General features: G+C 39.1%; 1 protein-coding gene and 1 long non-coding RNA gene across 8 annotated transcripts in view; one reads left to right on the forward strand and one right to left on the reverse strand.

Annotated features, from left to right (window-relative positions):
* The window catches only part of LOC147031601 (receptor tyrosine-protein kinase erbB-4-like), a 219,296-nt gene that overhangs the window by 39,808 nt on the left and 158,179 nt on the right, over positions 1 to 21,309 (reverse strand). For all 3 annotated transcript variants that reach the window (XM_085865871.1, XM_085865887.1, XM_085865878.1), the window contains 8 exons: positions 20,809 to 20,941; positions 18,013 to 18,103; positions 15,791 to 15,948; positions 13,063 to 13,113; positions 12,549 to 12,687; positions 11,871 to 11,993; positions 9,716 to 9,814; positions 6,097 to 6,282 (listed from right to left, as the gene is read on the reverse strand). In XM_085865871.1, the coding sequence (XP_085721997.1) occupies positions 6,097 to 6,282; positions 9,716 to 9,814; positions 11,871 to 11,993; positions 12,549 to 12,687; positions 13,063 to 13,113; positions 15,791 to 15,948; positions 18,013 to 18,103; positions 20,809 to 20,941 (980 nt within the window). The remainder of the gene's footprint in view (positions 1 to 6,096; positions 6,283 to 9,715; positions 9,815 to 11,870; positions 11,994 to 12,548; positions 12,688 to 13,062; positions 13,114 to 15,790; positions 15,949 to 18,012; positions 18,104 to 20,808; positions 20,942 to 21,309) is intronic.
* LOC147031602 (uncharacterized) overlaps positions 15,884 to 21,309 on the forward strand; it is a 77,329-nt gene continuing 71,903 nt past the window's right edge. For all 5 annotated transcript variants that reach the window (XR_015053732.1, XR_015053745.1, XR_015053733.1 and 2 more), the window contains exons 1-2: positions 15,884 to 16,010; positions 16,102 to 16,249. This is a non-coding gene — a long non-coding RNA (uncharacterized LOC147031602). The remainder of the gene's footprint in view (positions 16,011 to 16,101; positions 16,250 to 21,309) is intronic.

Raw genomic sequence — 21,309 nt, forward strand, 5'->3', positions numbered from 1 at the left:
TCCAGGGCTGGGGAGGTTGGTTGTTGCGCCTCATAGGGTCAGCACTGCTAATCATCGTAGTGGTAATTTTTGGAGTGTTTCTAATCAAACTTCTTACCATTTGTATGAAGAAATGCTGCGCAGCGTCACCCCTCACCCAGGCCATTATAATAATTAACAGCGAACTCTCTGATGAGGACGACTCGGTCAGTAATGGGGAGGGGGACGACCAGGACCTTCAGGGGGAACCCCAGTTAGACGTCATACACGTGGACCTCGACCAAGGTCTACAACCATTCCTCTTTGTTAAAACAGATAACTAACCCAGGAGAGAGTGCGTGTTGTTTTGCCTTCTAGTGCAAGATGTGACTCCTGCGCTGGATGAGCTTACACCCATGCCTTGAGTGCTACTTTTGCTACTTGCTTACGTAGATTTGTCTCAATGATAGTATTACAGTTGATGCTTACTTAGAACATATTGCATTTTAACTTGGTGTGGACTTAGCATAGAATTTGTATACTACAGCTTAACGGGAGACATGTGGCAGTAGGCAGGACAAAAGGGGAAAGACAAAAGGTAACAGAGGCTAACCTGAACCACTGGCAGTTGGGGACTTCTCATTTGGAGAACGTTGATGGCTATCCACGGCATTCGTAAATCCCGTTTGGCAGGCGCGGGGGCCTAGGGGTAGCTGCTACAGGAACCAAATCGGGGTCCACTCGGTTGGTGAGTATCAGGTATGGCTGGGTATGGTCAAATATAACCAAGGAGGGAACTGTTATGATGATGATATGCTCGGTGGTCATATTTGAGCGATAGTTGAATATTTAATCAATAGTCAATAGTTGTGTATTAATCAGCTGTCAGGATTCAAACCTTGCTTTAAATGTTCCATGTTGCCCAACTGTTTTTGGACAGCACCCAACTGTTTTTGGACAGCCTTTATCACCCTTCCTGTTTTTCTGCGGCTCTGTGCCCTTGGAGAGAACTGTTCCTTCAGTGTATGTTGCCCACACATTCCTATTCTTAGTCATCACTAGAGTTTCGCCTTTGTTATCAGCATGTGCCAGTGTAGGAGTGTAGGAGGCTTGGAAAGTCGTTAGTTTGCAAGATAAACTGTTGGGGTGCATATCTGAGAATTGTGTAGGAGGCTTGGAAACTGTTGGGTTGCATATCTGAGAATTGACCGATTCAATTTCCTCTAGGGCCCCTAGGGAGGGGGGAAATAAGCCCACTGCCACATTTATTTCTTTGTTTCTTTATCCCTAAGCACACACTTTTGGTCCACACCCAGTTCTGCTTTTGTGTGATTATATATATGATGGTTTTGAAGCATAATCTCAATCTGATTCGGAGGCGCCTGACTGAAGGGTCGTTGAGTCACATTCCGCATGCGTGTGGTCTTCGGAAATAAAACATGTAATTCGAGGATCCTCATCTGACTCTGTCATCTTACTCGGCCGGGTGGAGAGTCATAACAATCATAACAAAGGCACTTATGACCATAAAAAATTACCCATTCCCCATGGGGAGTACTTACCATGTGCCAAGTTTAAATTTTTTCCTTTGTGCGGTTTCAGAGATAGAGGTCCAAAGATTTTCCATTTCTCCAACATGGCTGTCACACCACGTGACCTATGATTTCATAATTATCAATAAAACATTCTACATTAGTAGTCGCTCCAATGTTGAAAATTTCGTCTGAATCTGGCAAGTGCTTGCGGAGAAAAACACTAAGGTTTTGTGCGGACAAACAAACAAGCAGTTATAGACTGGTACTTACAAAATCGTCAACTTGACCTCTGACCTTGTCTAATAACTTCAACTTTAATAACTTCAATAACGTCAACTTGACCTCTGACCTTGTCTGACCTTGTCCAGAGAAGGTAGCGAAGCAAACCACAAGTTTCTACGATGATTCTGTACCAAACCATAAAAAAATCGAATGTTTGACCTCACTGTGACCTTGACCTTTGACCGATTTTGACCAAAATATAATCAGTGCTCGCCATCACTCTCCTGAATCACGTGGTGTAATTTGACATTGGTAGCTTCTTCCTTTCTCGAGTTATCGTGCCTGCAAACAAACACACACAAACACACACACACACACACACACACACACACACACACACACACACACACACACACACACACACACACACACACACACACACACACACACACACACACACACACACACACACACACACACACACACACACACACACACACACACAAACACACGACGGAAGTCATCAATATACTTACGAAATCTTTAGATTTCGTAACAAGAAGAAGATATCGTGCAGAGCACAATACAGTACTCGCAAAATCCAACCCCTCTCCAAAGGTTGCCGTGGATACATGAAATTGTTCATTTCATTAAGATTAAAATTGACAATCTTAATCAAAGCTCAGGTCACTCGGATGAAAATTGATCATTTTTCAGATTGAAATTGATGATTTTAGAAGTTTGACCTTGAGTTGACCTTTGACCTTTTGACCTCAAAATATAATACCTCAAAATTTGACCGACCTCAAAAATAGTTGGTTTGCAAATTCAGTGACACGCTGTACAATTGCTGCTTAATTTTCAGGTTAATCGAATAAAAATTGTCGATTTTGCAGATTAATTTTGCAGATTTTATAAGTTTGACTTTGAGTTGACCATTGACCTTTTGACCTCAAAAATAGCTGCTTTCCTAATTCAGTGATGGGCCATGCAAATCCTGTTCAACGTTCAAGTTTATAGGATGTAAATTGACAATTTTTCAGTTGAAAATATATGATCTTAGAAGTTTGGCGATGAGTTGACCTTTGACCTTTTGATCTCAAAAATAGTTCGTTTTCCAATTCAATGTAATGCACTATACAATTGATGTTTAATTTTCAAGTCAATTGGATGAAAACTGATCATTTCTCAGATAAAAATATATGATCTTAGAAGTTTGACCTTGAGTTGACCTTTCACCTTTTGATCTCAAAATTTGTTGGTTTCCCAAATCAGTGACGCAACATGCAAATCCTGCTCAACTTCCAAGTCAATTGGATGAATTTTACCTCAAGTTACCCTTTGACCTCAAAATCAATGGGCTTCTCAGTTGAGACGACCTCTACAACTCGATAAAATTTCACGAAGATCAGTTTAGAATTGTGATCTGTCGGCAATTGACAAACAAACAGGCAGAGTTACAAAATGGACTGACCAATATACTTGAAAAATATTCGATTTTGCAAGTAACAAACACAAATGCAATACCGCCTCCCCTGGCGAGGGTCATGACTTGGCAGTGTGGTTGAATCAAGCATCCTAAACCTCCATCAATATATTTCTATGTAAACAAAAGCTTAATCCATGCAATAATCTCAGCATTCTTATCACAACAATTTTATTTTTCCAATGGGAACAAAAGGTCCAATAAGAACTGCAAAGTATCGATTTGATCTTGTATAGTTATTGCAGCAGCTCAACGTACGGCCTGAGTTCTGCCCAAATTATAATGATAGAAAAATCATATTATTATCTTGCCAAAACGAAGTTTTTGCAAGATATGTTAGTCAGCTTGTATGTTTTTTTTTTTTGTTTGTTTGTCTGTAATCACGTATAAAAAATTCTACAGAGCACAGTTATCATCGGAAATTTTTGTAACTTCGCATATCAGAGGCCTATAGAGGTCCCTTTCAGTGCACAAAATTTTGAAGGTCAAGGTCAAAGGTCAAGGTCACTTTGGCGCAAATCAGGGGAGTCGACGAAACCCTTATTTTTTGAGTAATTATGACGTCAAGCTTGAAACATTATGACGTCATTTGGTGACGTTATGAGGCAAAAGCATATTTTTCATGGTTACTCTGGAGAACGATTCTCATCGGAATCTCTCGTCGGCAGATATTCCACAAGGAGTCGCTCCTGGTGGATAGCAGCTCTGTTCACCTCAGTGTGACCTTAAAGAAGTCACACGTGGTCACCTTATGGCAAGATACGGGTCACCCTGCGGGTGACATTGGTTTATTTTTTAGTATGTTGATACTGTATTTATCTTCTCAAGCAAACACAGGTGAGAGTTTCAATAACCATTTATAAGCATGCAAACATGATTCTCTCAACCCCCACATCCACCCTTTTTTCGTTTCTCCCCCCCCCCACCTCCACTTCCCTTCTTTTTTTCTTCACTTCTTTCAACCTTCTCTCATCTCTTTGGCACTCTCACACTTCCTTACCCTCCCACACAAGTGTTAGGTTATCCAAATGAGGAATTTTCCTTCACTTTGTTTCCTAATACCCATTGTGTGATGTGGTGTCTAAAAATAAGTCTGGAGCCTCATAGTGAGTTCTGCATTTGTAGTGGATTTGTCTTGCTGATGAAGTTTTAAGAGAGAAGCACCTTTCTAAAAATGATGCTTAAAATTCAGGTTTCCACAGTTCCTCCGAGAAGTCTTTGATTATTTAAAATGAGAGGTTTCTCCTCTTTCCTTCCACAATCTGTTCCTTTTTGTGTTTTTATTTTTCTTCATTTTGTTTTTTCCCACCCACTATTCATGCACTACTCATGAGGTGCCCAGCAAGGCAAGGCTCAAATGTCATCGGGTCTTACCATATGCATATCGCAGTCATTTGATCCACACCCAGCCATCCTTTGGAGGGTATTTAACACGTCGCACCCCATGTCTGCACAGCACCAGATGAAGACAACGCGGTGGCTGAAACTTCAGAACTAAGCTTTGCCTTACTGGGCAGTTGTGCTAACTGGCGGTGCTTTCATTTGGGAATATAGACTGAATGGACTCAGTACTCAAGTCAAAGGAAACAAGGAAAAAAAGACATTAAAATGTCATAGCCCCCATTATGTTTGTAATTTTGCTGGACAGAGTTAAAGGGCTAGCCCATATTTATTCACAACTAAAATGGCCACCATCCTCCCAGTCAGCCATCTTTGATCAGATCACAAAATGAAGTTAGGCACAAGCATATGCCATCGTGTACTGTGCTACGTTTGGACAAAATTAGACCATGTAAGTCCGATAAATGGTTGGGCACATGCTTAAGTAACAAAATGGCCACCAGTCGGCCATCTTGGATCTGATCTTGAAAAAAAATGACATGCGCATGTAAGCTATCATTGATTATCTGTGTGTCAGGTTTGAACAAGATATGTAAATGCATTTCTGAGAAATGCTTGAGGACGTGTTCGATAGCATTTTTATTACAACTGAAATGGCTGCCAGTCTACTAGTTGGCCATCTTTGATGAGATTGCAAAATAAAGTGAGATGCATGTGTATGCCATCATGTACTGGGCTTGTGCCAAGTTTGAACAATATCGGTAAATGCATGTCCGAGAAATGTTTGAGGAAGTGTTCAATATTGGGTTTTTTTTTACAACTAAAATGGCCGCCCGTCGGCCATTTTTGATTCATCGCGAAACAAAATGATGTGCTTATGTAAACCATCATGTGTTTTCTTTGCGCAAAGTACGAATAAAATTGGTCAATATATGTCTGAGATATGGTTGCGGACGCACACACGAAAGTCGAGACCAAATCCAAAAGCCCCGTCTCGGACTAAGTCCAATGGGGGCTAATAAACTCAGCTAAACAAAGTAATGACCATTCAGTTAAAAAAAAGAGGAGTTAGGGGCCTGTGATCTCTCCTTTTCAAGTGATTTTGTTGCACATCCACTTCTTAGCATTAGGATGTCAGATTGCAACCTCTGGATAAACAAGCATTTAGGTTGATTCAGTGATTTACAGACCATTCAGCCTTTTTTTTTTTTTACCATTTATAGCAAGGTACCATATTTTGACAAATTTAACGTAAAATCGTCTTTTCAAAACTTCTGATCACCAACCATTAATTGAGCTTGCACTCAAAGCCAAATACTTCCTCAGGTCAATAACAGATACGAGTAGCATGCCGATGAATTCCTGTTAAATCACTCTTGGAAAATCGGATAACAAGGTATTATATCAATATAATGCAGGAAGTGCTAAATATAAAACCATTAACTTTAAGCAGGGAACTTTGTCAGGGTGTCACAATGCAATGTCTGCTCCTTTCAAATGATACTGTAGCAATCTCTAATGTCTACAACCCAAATGACAGCATCAGACACTAACCTTCGCAATCTGGACGCACCAGTTGAGAAGCAGCTGAGAGCCAATGGCATCATGGTTTACCCGGACATAGTTGAGCAAGCAACCATGAGGCATGAGCTGCGTCACCAGTTGCACAGGAGATGTCAGACATATGCCCAGCAGGCGCACCAGGTGTGGGTGGTCAATAGTGGCCATGACATAGGCCTCCTGTAACAAGGTATGAACACAAAATTAACAGTGATACATGTCCAAAGGCTTATTGTTATGCTTGTATACATTCAGCAATTTCAAAATGCATTAAATGCTCAGAAAATATCTCCATTTGGTTTTATACTGTGGTTTTTGCCACTTTTTTGACCTCCACGCATTTTCTAACACTTCCCAGCCACACTCCGTTACACTTACGTGTATTCTTTCAAAATAAAAAGCCGCTATTTGTTGATTAAAATGTAGAGCCAGAATCATAAACAAAGCATTGTATATTTGTACACAATAAACAATGTGCTGTGCCATGTTGCAAGGGGCACATGAAGTTCTGAGCCAGAAATAAAAAGGCAATCAATAAAATTGACGAAACCAAGTTGTTTTTAGATGGAAATACCAAAATTGTTATTTTACATTCTTTTTCATGGATTTTTCAACAAATGGAAGTTTCAAAAATAAATTAATGACTTTAAAACTCAGCAGTTATATTTATTTGATTTTAATAACTTTTTAAAAAAATTTTTGGAACTTTTCACATGCTGTGCTGTCATGGTTATTATTGGAAGGTCTGTTGGACAACGAAACAGCCAACAAAATCTCGCAACGTTATTGCATGCAACGAGTGCTTTGACTACCTCAAAGCAAGGAGCTACTCAACAAAGTTTCAGAGCTACAACGTGGGTGTAAGTTGTATTTTCTGGAAAATACACTGCACCAAGTGGTGTTCCAAATCAAAAATCCAAATCCATTGGGATCACACTCTGTGCAGAGCATTGGTGCTGCCTAAGCAGTCTCCTGGGCTATCGGGCTCAATCTTGGACGGGTCGCCACTCCGACACAGGATACTCTAATGGCTCAATCATCCCAGCAGGCTGGTACTCATTTTGCCAACCGACCTCAGAAGGATGAAAGGCTGAGTCAACCCCACCTGGTATTAATTCAACAGCCAAGCAGGATTTGAACTCAGTACCGCAAGATCCTAAGCCCACCACACTAACAATTATGCCAACACCACGCATAAGTGGTGTTGTTGGTACATTTAATCAACAGTGGTTTACCAATGAAGAGCTGGCCATCGTAGTTGTCTCACTTGTAGTTGTTTTGAATGTGATAAAGAATTAACAGAAGTGAAGCCACATACATCCACTGCCATGCATTATTAAATTAGTCTGTGCAGTTTCATTATCTCCGAAATCGTAAGTTACATATTCCCAAATATTTTTTACATTATCATTTGTTATCGCCTTTCTATGAAGTCTGTGTACTGCTCAGAACTTGTGTTTGTATTTTCATAACTGCTTCCACAGACGTCCACATATAAGTGATTCAGTTCCATGCAATCAAATTGCAGAACATATCGCTGAGATATTGACCCAACTTCAGCAAGTAAATATTGATATGTAATTATGACTCCTCAAGCATTATAAATTATGAATGTAAGTTGCATAGAATATTATACAAGCCATGTACAGGTTATAAACTAGTTTATGGACTAGTTGAGATTAACATTAAATACCCCACACATGCAAAGTGAAAAGTGGGGTTAAGCAATTAGTTTACTTCTGTCTGTCTGTCTGTCCGTCTGTCTGTCTGTGTCTATAAATGTCAGTTGATGATCGAGTAACAGCTTGATTTAAATGGAATGTTATATTTTAAACATGAATTGGAAAACAAACCTGCAGTTGAGCAGTACTTTGGCTTTGAATTCAACTCGATCACACATGGGCAGAGAGGGGTGAGATTTTTAATTTTTAGCCGCATCTCGCTTGCATGAGACGTGGCTCTAGGAGATCTCCGCGTTGTTCTTCTTCTTCTTGTTCTTCTTCTTCTTGTTCTTCTTCTTCTTGTTCTTCTTCTTCTTCTTCTTCTTCTTGTGAAGACAAAGCCTTTACGACTCGGCTCTTTTATATACAGGATCCGGATCTCCTTAAAGTACTAAACACCTGTACACATCCTCGCATTGAGGGTGCCTTTTGAGAGCGTCTATCATGAACTTTTAAATATATTCGGACATTTGCTTAAAAGTTTCGAAAAGTTCGCGTTACTATTTAAAGATTATTCCATTTAATGTATTGTAATTTCGTCAATACACGATTTATTTCGTAAATACGTAAATACACTATGACGGGTCTCGCTATTGGCTTAATCAAGGCACGTGATGAAATATCGGAAGTTGTTGTTGTTTTTTTTTTCTTCTTCTTCTTCTTCCTCTTCTTGTTCTTCTTCTTCTTGTGAAGACAAAACCTTTAGGATGTGGCTCTTGGACACATTTGTCCTTGTTTTTACTCTGGCAGTCAAACAAATCTACAAATCATTCCAAACAAGAAACCTACTATTTTTAAGGACATCATAAAGGACACAAACAACAGGCACAAAGAACGAACGTATTGTGTTGAATAAGGTGGTGAAAAAGATGTTGCATCATCGGTGATAAACCTCCAAAAAATGTTTTTGTACGACCTTCAAACTCTTTATTTTATTTCAATTGAATTATATACTTGAAAACGAGAACAGAAATCGCCTTTTTGTCACTTAAAAAAAAAGCCTTCCATTTAGCAGGACCTGGAAAAATATTCATGTCCTGAGGACAGAGTAACTGTTTCAGATTCTGACAAATATGGTGGGGAATTGTGCTGTGTGGTTAACATCATGCCTGTTATCCAAGGTTCATGGACAAAACGAACGTAGATCATACTCGGAAATTCAAAACAAGAGTTTAAAACACTCTTCCGATGTCCTTTTTCTCAAGACTGCGTGGGGTATGGTGTTCTCCGAGCTCTCTAGTTTATATAGTAATTATTTTGTTTTTTATACAGTTATTTAATTATCTAGTTCCATCAAGTCGTAGCCAACTTCTGGTGGCATTCATGATCAGATTTTTCCACACATCCATATCCTTCACTGCATCCTGAAGCTTTGACAGAGACAGGTTTATTGCAGGAGTGTATGGATATTTTCCTTTGCAACCACAGTGCAGCACAATCAAAATTTCACGCATGGAATCAGCTTTTTATGCCCATTCGATGCTATATCAACCAGTCATTCATGGTTAAAGCACACTACCATCTTATGTAATCTCCCATACCTACCCATCCATGATCTTTCCAACCCATACTAATCGGATATGTTTACCTGTTCATTCCATGTCCTCTTGTTCCCCTCTATACTATTATCAAGGGATTAACATTCCACGCTCAGTCAAATAGCTTTCATGAAAGCTTAAAGCTCTGTAAGGAAAATTGACAGTCCATATAATTCAGATGGACAGGTTGTTTCACACGACGACAGTTGTTTTTTTTTTAATCCCTACGAGAAGTGGATTTGATGGACACAGTATCCTTACAATTATGAACATCATGACTTTCATCCCCAAATACATGACAAGTAATTTTAACACATTGTATCAATTGGATTATTTGTGGGAACAATCGTTTACATCCATGATCTCTTTGTTAGCCTTCGGAGATGCAGCCTCTTTGAGGACTTTAATGGCCACAGCAATCTTCACAGTTCTTCCCTCTGGAAGCCATATCCCCTGCAAAAAAATGAGGGCAAAAGTGCAAGGCGTGCTGGTCAGGTACGTTGGTATGATGGATATTCAAAAAGTTATATCATATGAGAAGCAACAGTCTGAGACAATTTGCTTTTCTTTTCCCAAAATACAAGAAGATATAATGTGAGTAAGGAAATGCTTTTACATATTAAAAAAAACATTTTTTTTTTTTTTACAAATAAGCTTCGATATACTGCTTTAGGCATGCCTTGGAAAACTGTGAGTACCTCATTTGTATAACTTTCTTAACGTTGTGTAGCACATCCATGATCCAGGAACTAAATACCCTTACTTGCTGATTTCAGTGTTAACTCCCCTTCTCTCTGTATTCCTTTCTTGTTCATTCATTCCCGTGGTGGTTGCACCCAATTGTTACTCTGCTACCCCACTGTCAATTCAACCTTGCTTTTCCATAAGCCTCGCTCTTATAGATAGAGGGAAAACAAAAGGAAGATGCAACTCATGGCATTTCACATTAACTTATAAAAACATTACACGAGGATAGACAAACCACTAGAGTGTGTGGTATTGGATATGGGGTCGCAGAGCATCTACAGACAAGTGTTTAGATGTTAATAATAAAAATTTGGCTCACCTAATTAATAATTCGATAGCATGGGTTTATTTGGATTTTAGTGAGATAAACAATATCCAATGGATATGTCCTTTCTTTGTTAACCCTTTTTCTCTGTTTACTCTCTCAATTTTGGATCTCCACTCCTCAAATCTCATACACATTAGATGTTTGATTCTTCCACGAAGCATAACAGCATAGGAATATGTATAACCTTAACTTGTAGGGTTGCAATGCATTTTGCTGATCCGTGAAGTTATCCGGAAAGGTTAGATCCCCCTTTCTATCCATCTTTTTTAACTCAAATAATTTCCTCAGATCGTTTTTCTTGTGAGTTGCTGCGTGGTTTCAAACATTATTTCATATGGTTGTTTGTTGTTACTTTTACACTTCACTCATTTATTTCACCGAGGTTATCATCTTATCTATTAGCTCCCCACATGCTTTGTTCCCTCCACCCCAGGTTTCTGCAGGGTGCAAATGAACCGCCAACAACCCCTTTCTGGTGAAACTTCAAAAATCCAGTATTACTGCTCACCTCTGCTTGTTTGTTTTTCTTTATTCCTGCCTGTGGAGCCATCCATCCATCCATCCATCCATCCATCGGGACCATACTCTGTGCAGAGTGTCGGTGCTGCCTAAGCAGTGTTCTTGGCTATTGGGCACACTCCTGGACGGGTCGCCACTCCGACACAGGATACCAGCAAGCTGGCACTCATTTTGCAAACACCTTCCACATTCTCTTCAATCTCATTCTTCGCTCCAGGTCTTCAAGATAGCTGTTCACCACCATCTCAGATCTTCCCTAATCCAAAACCATGATCTTTTGCACCACTCCCCATTAAATCACTCCAACCCCCATCCCCCCCCCCAATTTCCAGTTTTTCTTTCCTGAGAGTTTGCTCCTGTATCAATCTTGCCCATCCCCTGCCCCTCATTCTTACCCGCATCCCTTGTTTGTCTGTCTGCCTATTTTATCCCTTTACCCTGCTGTTGGTGTTTCCCACTTCTCTTTCAGCTGTTCCTTTTGTTCTGTTGCTTCTTGGTCCATTCTGTTCTCGCCCGTCCACGAGCCTCGACTATGTATACAAAAAACCCTCTCCTTTTCTCATTTCCTTTTTGGTGGACTTGCCAACATAAGACAGTCAAAGCACAAAATGTCCAACTTGTAAAATAAGATATATACTAAAGTAACATTTATACAAAAGCAAATGTGAATAAAATAAAGTATTTGATTTTTGTGGAAAAGCAACCATGACAAATTAAAGAAAAAGCAACTGTGTCTGAGTTACTTTACAACATTTCGGTCACTTCGGCCAACCACCAAAGGAACTATTAAAATACAGCATAAACACCAATCTAAAATCTTGGAATTTATAGCGGAAACGAGAATTAAAGTGTGGAATTTCTAAAGGTTTATTTATTGCAGGTTCTAGTTTGCAATGATAGAATGTCAGAGCATACCTTATAAACAGTCCCAAAAGCCCCAGTGCCAAGAACCTTCCCCTTTTTCAGCTCAGTTTCCTTAAGCACTCTTAGCTGGGCCTGGTTGGGGGATGCTCCACTGGGGGACAGTGGCTGCACAAGCTGCAAGTCAATAAAAGCGGAAAAAAAATCAGTCTAACGATTTTTTAGGCGATGTAGTGTAGATGTAGTGTAAAACTTAGATGTAGTGTAAAACAAAGATACACTTTATTATATATTAGCGTCTCAATGACTGCTCGTCTCTTTAGCTTAATGGCACTATGGGCTCCATGTAACCAGGCAAACCCAAAACAACATCGCAAAATAAAGAGGCGATTAGGCTCAAGGGAGCAACTCTTCTACAGGGTGCCCCACAGGAAACCAGGAAATTTGGTAGTTTATTTAAAACAAAACAAAAGCAAACTTATATGTAGTGTAAAACAAAGATACACTTTATTATATGTTAGTTTATTGATATGGTAAAATATGGCAAAATAAATCTCAAAATCTCAAATTTCCTGGTTTTCTGTGGGGCACCCTGTATTATCTTGATAGATGTCTCATATTCTTCCTGCCTAATTCTGTAAAAGTTATTTAATTTTAGGTGTAATTTTAAATAACAAATGTGCAATGAAATGCGTTAGGACGCAACTTGACATCAAGGTGGATCAACCTTACCTCATCCTCCACGTATTTTTGGAGAGTTCGCTTCCTTTGCCTGCGTTTGTGTTTTCTGGCCATGAAGAGTGTGAGGATGAGGGCAAACATGGCAAACAGGGCACTCACGATACTCGCCACCACCATGGACATCCGGTTGCTGCATGACAATATCGGGTGAAAGAGAAATCGCCCAAAATGATTATCTCATATTTTTGTTGCAGAGAAGCTTTTGTTGAAAAGCAGAGAAAATCAAATTCATAAGTTCCTTCAATTTAGTTCCAAATAAACATCAATTGATGACTCGTGAAGAAATCAGTTATTATTTCACAAGGAATGTTAATCTTATGATTGAACTTGTCATGCAGCCTTTTTTTTTAGTACAGATAGTGAGCCTTCTTCATGGGCCTTTATCACGTGAATGCACAGAGGGAAATTAATCAGAAGTGATATCCATTAATTTACAGGCCACTGCTTTTATTTTGTTATAAATACTTTGTCTTCTGGAAAATTGAGTGAATGTTTCAATACACACCTTTGTAGATATGAGAGATCTTTGCAGTCGTTAAGGGTTGGCCCATAACACCTGCAGAACAAAGGGACATTTAAGAGCAGAGGACACTAAACTGTGGCTTTTCAGGCGGGAGTGAGGTGATTAACATCTAATTAGCGTCTCAATGACTGCTCGTCTCTTTAGCTTAATGGCACGATGGGCTCCATGTAACCAGGCAAACCCAAAACAACATCGCAAAAATCTGGATGAGGAGAAAGAAGTCACCAGGACTGTGTTGACTTTATGCCTTCATTAAGCTGGAGAAGTAGAGCTTAAAACTCCTTTAACTGTGCATCATTAATTTATATAATATCCTATATCCACCAACATTACTGCTTGGCAGTGCTCTCTGAACCTGAATTCCAGGAAGAATCATATTAAACTTGCCCTGCTACAGTGCCTTCAGAAAGTATTCACACCCCTCGACTTTTGTCACATTTTGTTGTGTGACACCCTGAATTTAAAATGGATTAAATTAAAAAAATTGTCACTGATCTTCACAAAATACCCCATAATGACACAGTGAAAACATGTTTGTAGAATTTTTTTTAACAAATTAATCAAAATTTTGAAATGTCTTGAGTCAACAAGTATTCAACCCCTTTGCTATGACACACCAAATTGAGCTCAGGTTCATCCAATTTCCTTTGATCATCCTTGAGATGTCTCTACAACTTGATTGGAGACCACCTGTAGCCAATTCAATTGATTGGACACGATTTAGAAAGAAACACACCTTTCTACATAAGATCCCAGAGTTGACAGTGCATGTCAGAGCAGAAACTCTACCATAAAATCCGAGGAACTGTCTGTATAACTCTGAGATATAATTGTGACAGAAGATAGATCTAGGGAAGGGTATAAAATAATTTCTAGAGTGTTTAAAGTTCCCAAGAGCACAGTGAGCTCCATCATCGGGAAATGAAAAGAATATGGAACTACCCTTCAATCCCGTAACCCAGACTCTTCCCCAAGCTGGCCGTCAGATTAAACTGATCAACCAGGCAAGGACCTTGGTCAGAGAGGTGACCAACAACCCAATGACCACTCTGACAGAACCACAGAGTTCCTTGGCTGAAATGAGAGAACCTGCCGGAAGGGCAACAACCTCTACAGCACTTCACAAATTTAGGCTTCATGGGAGAGTGGCCAGACAGAAGCTACTCCCAAGAAAAAGGTCCATGACAGTACACCTGGAGTTTTGCTAAAATGCAGGTGAAAGATTCTGAGAGCATGAGGCAAAAGATTCTGTGGTCTGATGAGACAAAAACTTAACTTTGGCCTGAATACAAAGCACTATGTCTGGTCAAAACTGAGCATGGCTCATCACCCATATAACAACACCTCTACCGTGAAGCATGGTGGTGGCAGCATCATGATATGGGGATGCTTTTCAGTAGCAGGGACAAGGAGGCTTGTAAGGATAGCGGGAACAATGACTGGAGCCAAATACAGGTAAATCCTGGAGGCTAACCTGCTTCAGAGTGCAAAAGACCTTAGACTGTGGGAAAGGATTACGTTTGAATATGCCAATGACCAGAAGCATACAGCCAAACCAACACTGGAATGGCTTTAGAACAAGAAAGTGAAAGTCTTTGAGTGGCCTAGCCAAAGCCCAGATTGAATCCCAATGAGAATTGGTGGAAAATCTTGAAGATTGGTGTTCACTGATGCTCTCCATCCAACATGACAGAGCTTGAGTATATCTGAAGGAAGGAATGGGAGAAAATCTCAAAATCCAGATGTGCAAAGCTGATGCAGACATACGCAAGAACACTCGAAGCTCTAATCACTGCAAAGGTGCTTCTTCAATGGATTGACTCAGTGGGCTGAATACTTATTGATGCAAGACATTTCAGCTTTTAATTTTCAATTGATTTGTAAAAAAATTTCAAAACATGTTTTCACTTTGTCATTGTGGGGTATTTTTTGTAGATCGGTGAAAAATAAATTAAATTTAATCCATTTTAAATTCAGGCTGTAACACAATAAAATGTGATTAACGTCGAGTGTTGTGAATACTTTCTGAAGGCACTGTATGTAGTGAAGTGCTAAAGAAGGGAGTTTAATGAGGGAGTGTTAAGCTGTATGTCTTACGTCCACAAGATGTTTAAGAAGAAAAGAGATCGCAGAGTGCATTTCACAAGGGCATCCTCAAACTCATATAACCATACCTCATTTCCTCCTTCTATTCCCCCCTCTCATTTTCCCCCTTGACCCTGAACCACCCCCCATGGCATAATAGTTGGAGTGTCCAATCTGAGTATATGAGGTTAACGGTTTGAACTCCAGCAAAGACTTTTAAAATGGTACATGCTGCTTTCTTGCTTGACGGTTAGCATTTAAAAAGGCCAGAAGAGGGCCAAGCAACCGTAGGTTGACAACCATTGTGCAAGGTTGATGAACCTAATGGTCTGCTCCAGCATTGAAGTTTCTTGGAAGAGCAGATCATTGGAATAATGAACTTTCAAACATGAGGCAAGTGCAGTGTTTAACACCTTGCCTCATGATGACATATGCTTCTCCTTCAGAAATCCATGATGCTCCATAAAGTGTAAATCTCGAGCAAATTAGATCATGCAAAAATTATTTTCTTTCTTTTTTAACCCTTTACATGAACAAACACGATCATATATGTAATGACCTTGAACTCTGTCGGATGCATAAAAAAAAGTTCACTGAAATAAGTTTGTTGGTCTGATCCACACACCTCTGAGAACAATTTGGATGACATGGTTGGCAGACATTGTTATGATCCGGGTACTTGTAAATGAGCTCTCCCCTTGCCCCTGGCATTCCCTCCGGGCACTCTTCCACACAGTGAGGACCCTCTTTGTAATGCCGACACTGACTGCAATTCATTGAACCCTGCAAAGAGATATCTCAGCTTCGCGTGGCATCCTCAAAACTATCATTTAAAACTCCACAGGGTGAGTCATAAGTCCCAGGACACGTTTTTAGCAGCTTATATAAGATTTGTTTATACCATGTATTTATACTGTTTTCGTTTTTTTCTTTCAGATAATACAAATTATACATTAAACCAAGGTGGCAGACACCAGTCCATTTGTAGTGGAAGAGAGGCTGGTAGCAGTGGTTTGGTACCGCAAGAGGAGAAACACAAACAAGAGGTTGAAATCGCATACAGATGCACTCAAGGTCGAAAGAGGTATTGTAATTGTTGTATTGCTGTGATATTTTATTATTTCTCCTGTTATTATATATTATTGCTATTACTGTAATTTGCTATTACTCCTGGGGCTTATGGCTCACCTTGGTAGATGGTGTAAACAAATCTTGCATAAGCAGCTAAAACTGTGTCCTGAGACTTATGACTTACCCTGTACACAGAATCTACCTATTTATAAAGGTATATATATATATATATATATATATATATATATATATATATATATATATATATATATATATATATATATATATATATATATACACACATATGTATGAACTGGACTCTACCTTGATCCTGCCTTGATCTTGCAAATTCGACCCATTTCATCTTCAAAGTGCAGCGATAAGTAAATATTCAAATGCACGAATATGTGTACAAGACATGTGAACCTTGCTAAACTTTTATATATATATAAAAAAAAAGATTAGCAAACTTATTTTATGGAATTAGATTGTCGGTTCAAATGTTGTAACTATGAAAGTGTCAATATATTTGTACTCAAAATGCATTCTGTGAGGTATATTACTGTATAAGATAGGACTGTAAAGCATATTCATAAGTAAACATTACATTTTGTGAGTTGACATGAGAGTTGAGAGATAGCACAATTGCCTTTTAGCTATTTCATCTGGATTCAATTACTGGCATTGTTAATTATAAACTGTCATCCTGTTGTTTCGGAGGAAGAGTGTTCCATTAGAGTATGCCGTCCTTCAAGAGGGGTCGTTAAGCCACCTGCTCCATTTGCTAACAGTTGCTTATGGACGTTAAAGATCCTATGGCACATTCAAAGGCAGTAGGCTATTGTGTACCAGTACCCTCTGCCCAAATTCCAAATTCCTGGCCTGATGGAAGGAGGTGGGGTGACACTGCATCACCAGAAATTATTTTAACCGACAACTCGACAGCTCGGTGTTGTATGTCCATGAATCCCCTCCCTGAAGGACATTAGTTTGCCAGCTGAGTTATTGAAAACAACAATCAAATATTGTTATGGGAATTTTCCTGATAGGAGCTCAGATTCCATGAACTTAAATCTAAATATTTAAACAGAATATGTCATTAAAGGGTAACCTAACTTTCCGAGGTAGCCAACAATGCCGGTCTGAATATTCCTAACTGTCGACGTTATTTCAAAGCACTTTGAAGTTAGGTAATTGCAGAAAATGAATTTAGTATGTCAACAATGGCCGTACATAGAAAAAAAAACTCCCAAAGGCAGGGAATTGCTGTCTAGACTCTCGGGAATCAATTAAAGGAAGCTGGCTGGCTCGGTGCCTCGTTAGAGTTGATCTCTCCTGTCTACTCTCTGCTATATATTCTTTCCTTATTCTTGCTCCAATGAAGGGCAACTGCCCAAAACATTTATTCCGCTTCACAGGGAAGCTAACACACCATTGTTGATGTTCAATTGATAAAGCTATTGTACACAATTTGGTTGTAAAATGTTATTTTAACTCTATGTGATCAAGTTTAGCAGTGAATTAAGATGATGGGTTATCCTTAACCGTTTGAACCCAAGCGACTGTTTTACCAGCCGCTATTCAAACCTCCATATAGCCGAGCAGCCGGATTTTTCTCCAGGGAGCCCACGATGGGGAAGCAGAAACTCCAAGGAGCTCAGGGTTCAAAGGGTTAACCTCTTTTGAGAAGTACATATTTTACACCTTCAATAAGACAAAATACCAGTAATTTAACAATGGCTTTCTGGTAAACAGGGCGTAAAGAGCATTTCTCACCTGGCCAAAACACGTGAGAGTGTTATTGAATTGCAGGCACTCACTGTGGCACGGCACACAAGATGATCCATTCTCAAACTCCCGTGGTTCACTCCAGAGGAAGCAATGTGATGGAGGTAGGAGGGCAGAGAACACATCGAGCTCAACATTTGCAGCTCACTTGGGAAATACCATTTCAATTCTCAAGCTTTTAAGACTTTGAAGTCAAGGTGTATGCGTGTGTGTGTGTGTGTGAGTGTGTGTGAGTGTGTGTGTGTGTGTGTGTGTGTGTGTGTGTGTGTGTGTGTGTGTGTGTGTGTGTGTGTGTGTGTGTGTGAGTGTGTGTGAGTGAGTGCGCGCTCGCGCACGTGTGCTTTGGGGTTTGATACGAGGCCACAACGCATCCTTCCGTGCTATAGTGTTGAACAATGCGCAACTTCACTATGCTTATCTGCCATTCCTTTCAGTGGGTAGTGCTTCTCAGGGGGATGCTTCGAGGGTGTAATCTTTTACAAGGCTGGTAAAAGCTCCCTTGAGAAACACTTAAATAAAACTAAATTTTTTTTACCATAATGGTCCCTGTGTGCACAATTCCATTTTTCCTGGAATCAAGAATGGACTGCCGATGAAATTCTTCGCCCTTGAGCTAACAAAGAGCAAATCTTGTTTGAAACTATAATTTTCTTTATTCGGTATTGTATCAATAATTTACTTGTTACTTCACTCATTACTTCTCTTGTGAATAGGTTCTCATATGTAGTCGAAGCGACTTTTTAGCGAAGATATTCCAACTTTAGTTTTGTATGTCACAGATGGGGAGGCCATTTTTTTTCCACACCATCCCTACATCGAGAGTAGTAGTGTACTGTCTGATACTCTTTCTTTAAAACCCTTCACATGATGGTTCTGAGTAAGTATTCCTTATTAAGTTCTATGACAATGTAGCTTTTAACATAAATGTACGATCCATAGCTATTTAAATACATTTCAATCATATAATGTAACACAAATCGAACATCTATATATTACTAAAACTCTCATCTTGTATGTATGTATGTATGTTCCTGAAATACAGCCAAAACGGTACACAATTGTGCAAAAAATTTAGGGCCACCTTACTCACCATTCGCCTGTGGTGTGCAGTATCAAGTTTCGTTCAAATCGGGCAACGAAAAAAAAATATTCAAAAATCAATTCCCGATTCAGTCAAGTACTTTTCGGGAGAATTTGATCAATACAAACAACCTCAGCAGTATAGTTCGCTGGAGCTATCTATTTTTTTTCCTTGAAATGATTTTTTTCATCAACTGCTGTCACAACGGGAACCCAACGGGTTCACGGGTCGTCTCGTTATCCTCTAAAACTGCAATAAGTTAAAGTTTATTAAAATAGCTTTGAGTTCCCCTTTTCAAAGTCATCATCATAAATTAAGGGAGGAGTACACTGCCAAAAATAATTTTCTTCAGAATAAAATATATTTTTAAGTGTTTTCTTTGAACAAGAAAACCATGATAAAATGTTCGAGCTGCAAGAAAAATGTTCTCATGATTTTTTTTGTTTCTCAAAACTTTTCTTATTTCAAAAGAATATTTTCATATAAAGAAAATTATTTTTTGCATTGAACACGTTTGACTTTACAGCTGTCTTATTCTTCTTGAATGAATGCGTAAGGGATAAATAACATAGAATTTGAAACTGAGGAACTGACATCAGTCAGTATATTTTGGCTAAAAAGCAGTTGACCTGAGATGAGATTAAACTGATTATTTTATTTTAAAAGTTGGAGTATTTGTACATTAGATGTAAAAAAATGATTATCTGAAATACATCAATGCTGGAATGTTGATCTTTAATTGTACAGCCGAATAAAGGCAAAGAGAAATAAAGATGACTGTTCAATCAAGATTAGAATTGCTGTGGAAAGATGTAGAAATGAATAAATCTCTCTCGAATGCTATAAAATATTAGGGTCACAACTTTGCAGTTGTTGTTATTGACTTGCTGATCAACTCTTGTTAGCTCAGCTTGCTGACCTAATAAAACTGTTCGATATCTTCAGATCCGTCTATCTGTCTTTCTGTCTGTCTGCCAACAATTTTTATTTTTCTATCTCCTCCTAGACGTCTCGGCCGATTGATAATATGAGTTGCTCTCTATAGATCGTCTGAGCCCTTTTTTGCATTTTCGCCTCGGGGTCAAGGTTACAGGATCGGGAAGTGCAAAATGTATTTTTCTATTCCCTCCCAGACGTCTCGGCCGATTGAGTTCTAACTTGACTGGATGATAACATGAGTTGCTCTCTATAGATCGTCTGAGCCCTTTTTCGCATTTTCGCCTCGGGGTCAAGGTTACAGTGTCATCAAATGCAAAATGACCAATTGGTCAAATGGCCTATAAGGAAGCATCGGACAGCTATAATGCATAATGGTTTTCATAGGGATTATTAAGAAGATTTAATTCGACCAACTAGTTTCTCGTTACCTCTGTCGTCTGGCCCTGTTTATAATATCCAGTTTCCATTCTGGATAGTACCGAGCTGACCGTCAAACCTGCTCGGGTGTATTATATTTATAAGTAGTTTCAATCTGCCTCTCAAATGAGCCAAACCAATTCTCAAAAAGAAAAAAAAAGTGGGTCTATATAATATAACACAGTAATTCAAGATAAGCTAGTTGATTGGCACTTGTGCAACTGTATACCACCACAAAACTTTTACACCTGCCATACCCACAACTATATTTCTGAAACAGGCCATACTTGCTATTTGTATAAGTGGTAAGCCGTACCAGCATTGAATATATAAGAAACAAAACCTACCCCTCATATAAGTGGCATGCCTCGACACAAGTCCGAAGTCTGCGGAAGGCTTTGCATGACAAGCACTGGTCTGGACCTTCTCCCCAGCACCCCTCGTCAGAGCAAAGTTGGTGACACACGTGGCCCTGAGTGGCTGAAAAGCACAGACCATGCATGGGTCGATTAAGATCAACTGGACACAGAGTAGTGAGAGCATTCACCTTAACGATAGGAGGGATGTTAAGAGTGGAATTGTAAAATTATGTAAACAGTGGGATTGTAAAATTACAGATTTCAATGAATTTATAACCTCATTTAACTACAACCAAATGATGTTTTGCTTTGTTACAATCTCTTCAAGGATAGTGTTTATAAATTTGTATCAGAACTCTGGCAAATGCATCACATTTCAGAACAAAGATGGAAATGTAGAATTTGAAAAAGTTAGCATAAAGCACCATGTTTTTTTTGTTAGAAACTGAATTTAAGAAAAAAAAAAACAATACTTTTGTATCTGGGAAC

The sequence above is a fragment of the Eptatretus burgeri genome, chromosome 2 (assembly GCF_056783735.1).
Source record: "Eptatretus burgeri isolate ZD-2024b chromosome 2, Ebu_testis_v1, whole genome shotgun sequence".
Classification (NCBI taxonomy): domain Eukaryota; kingdom Metazoa; phylum Chordata; class Myxini; order Myxiniformes; family Myxinidae; genus Eptatretus; species Eptatretus burgeri.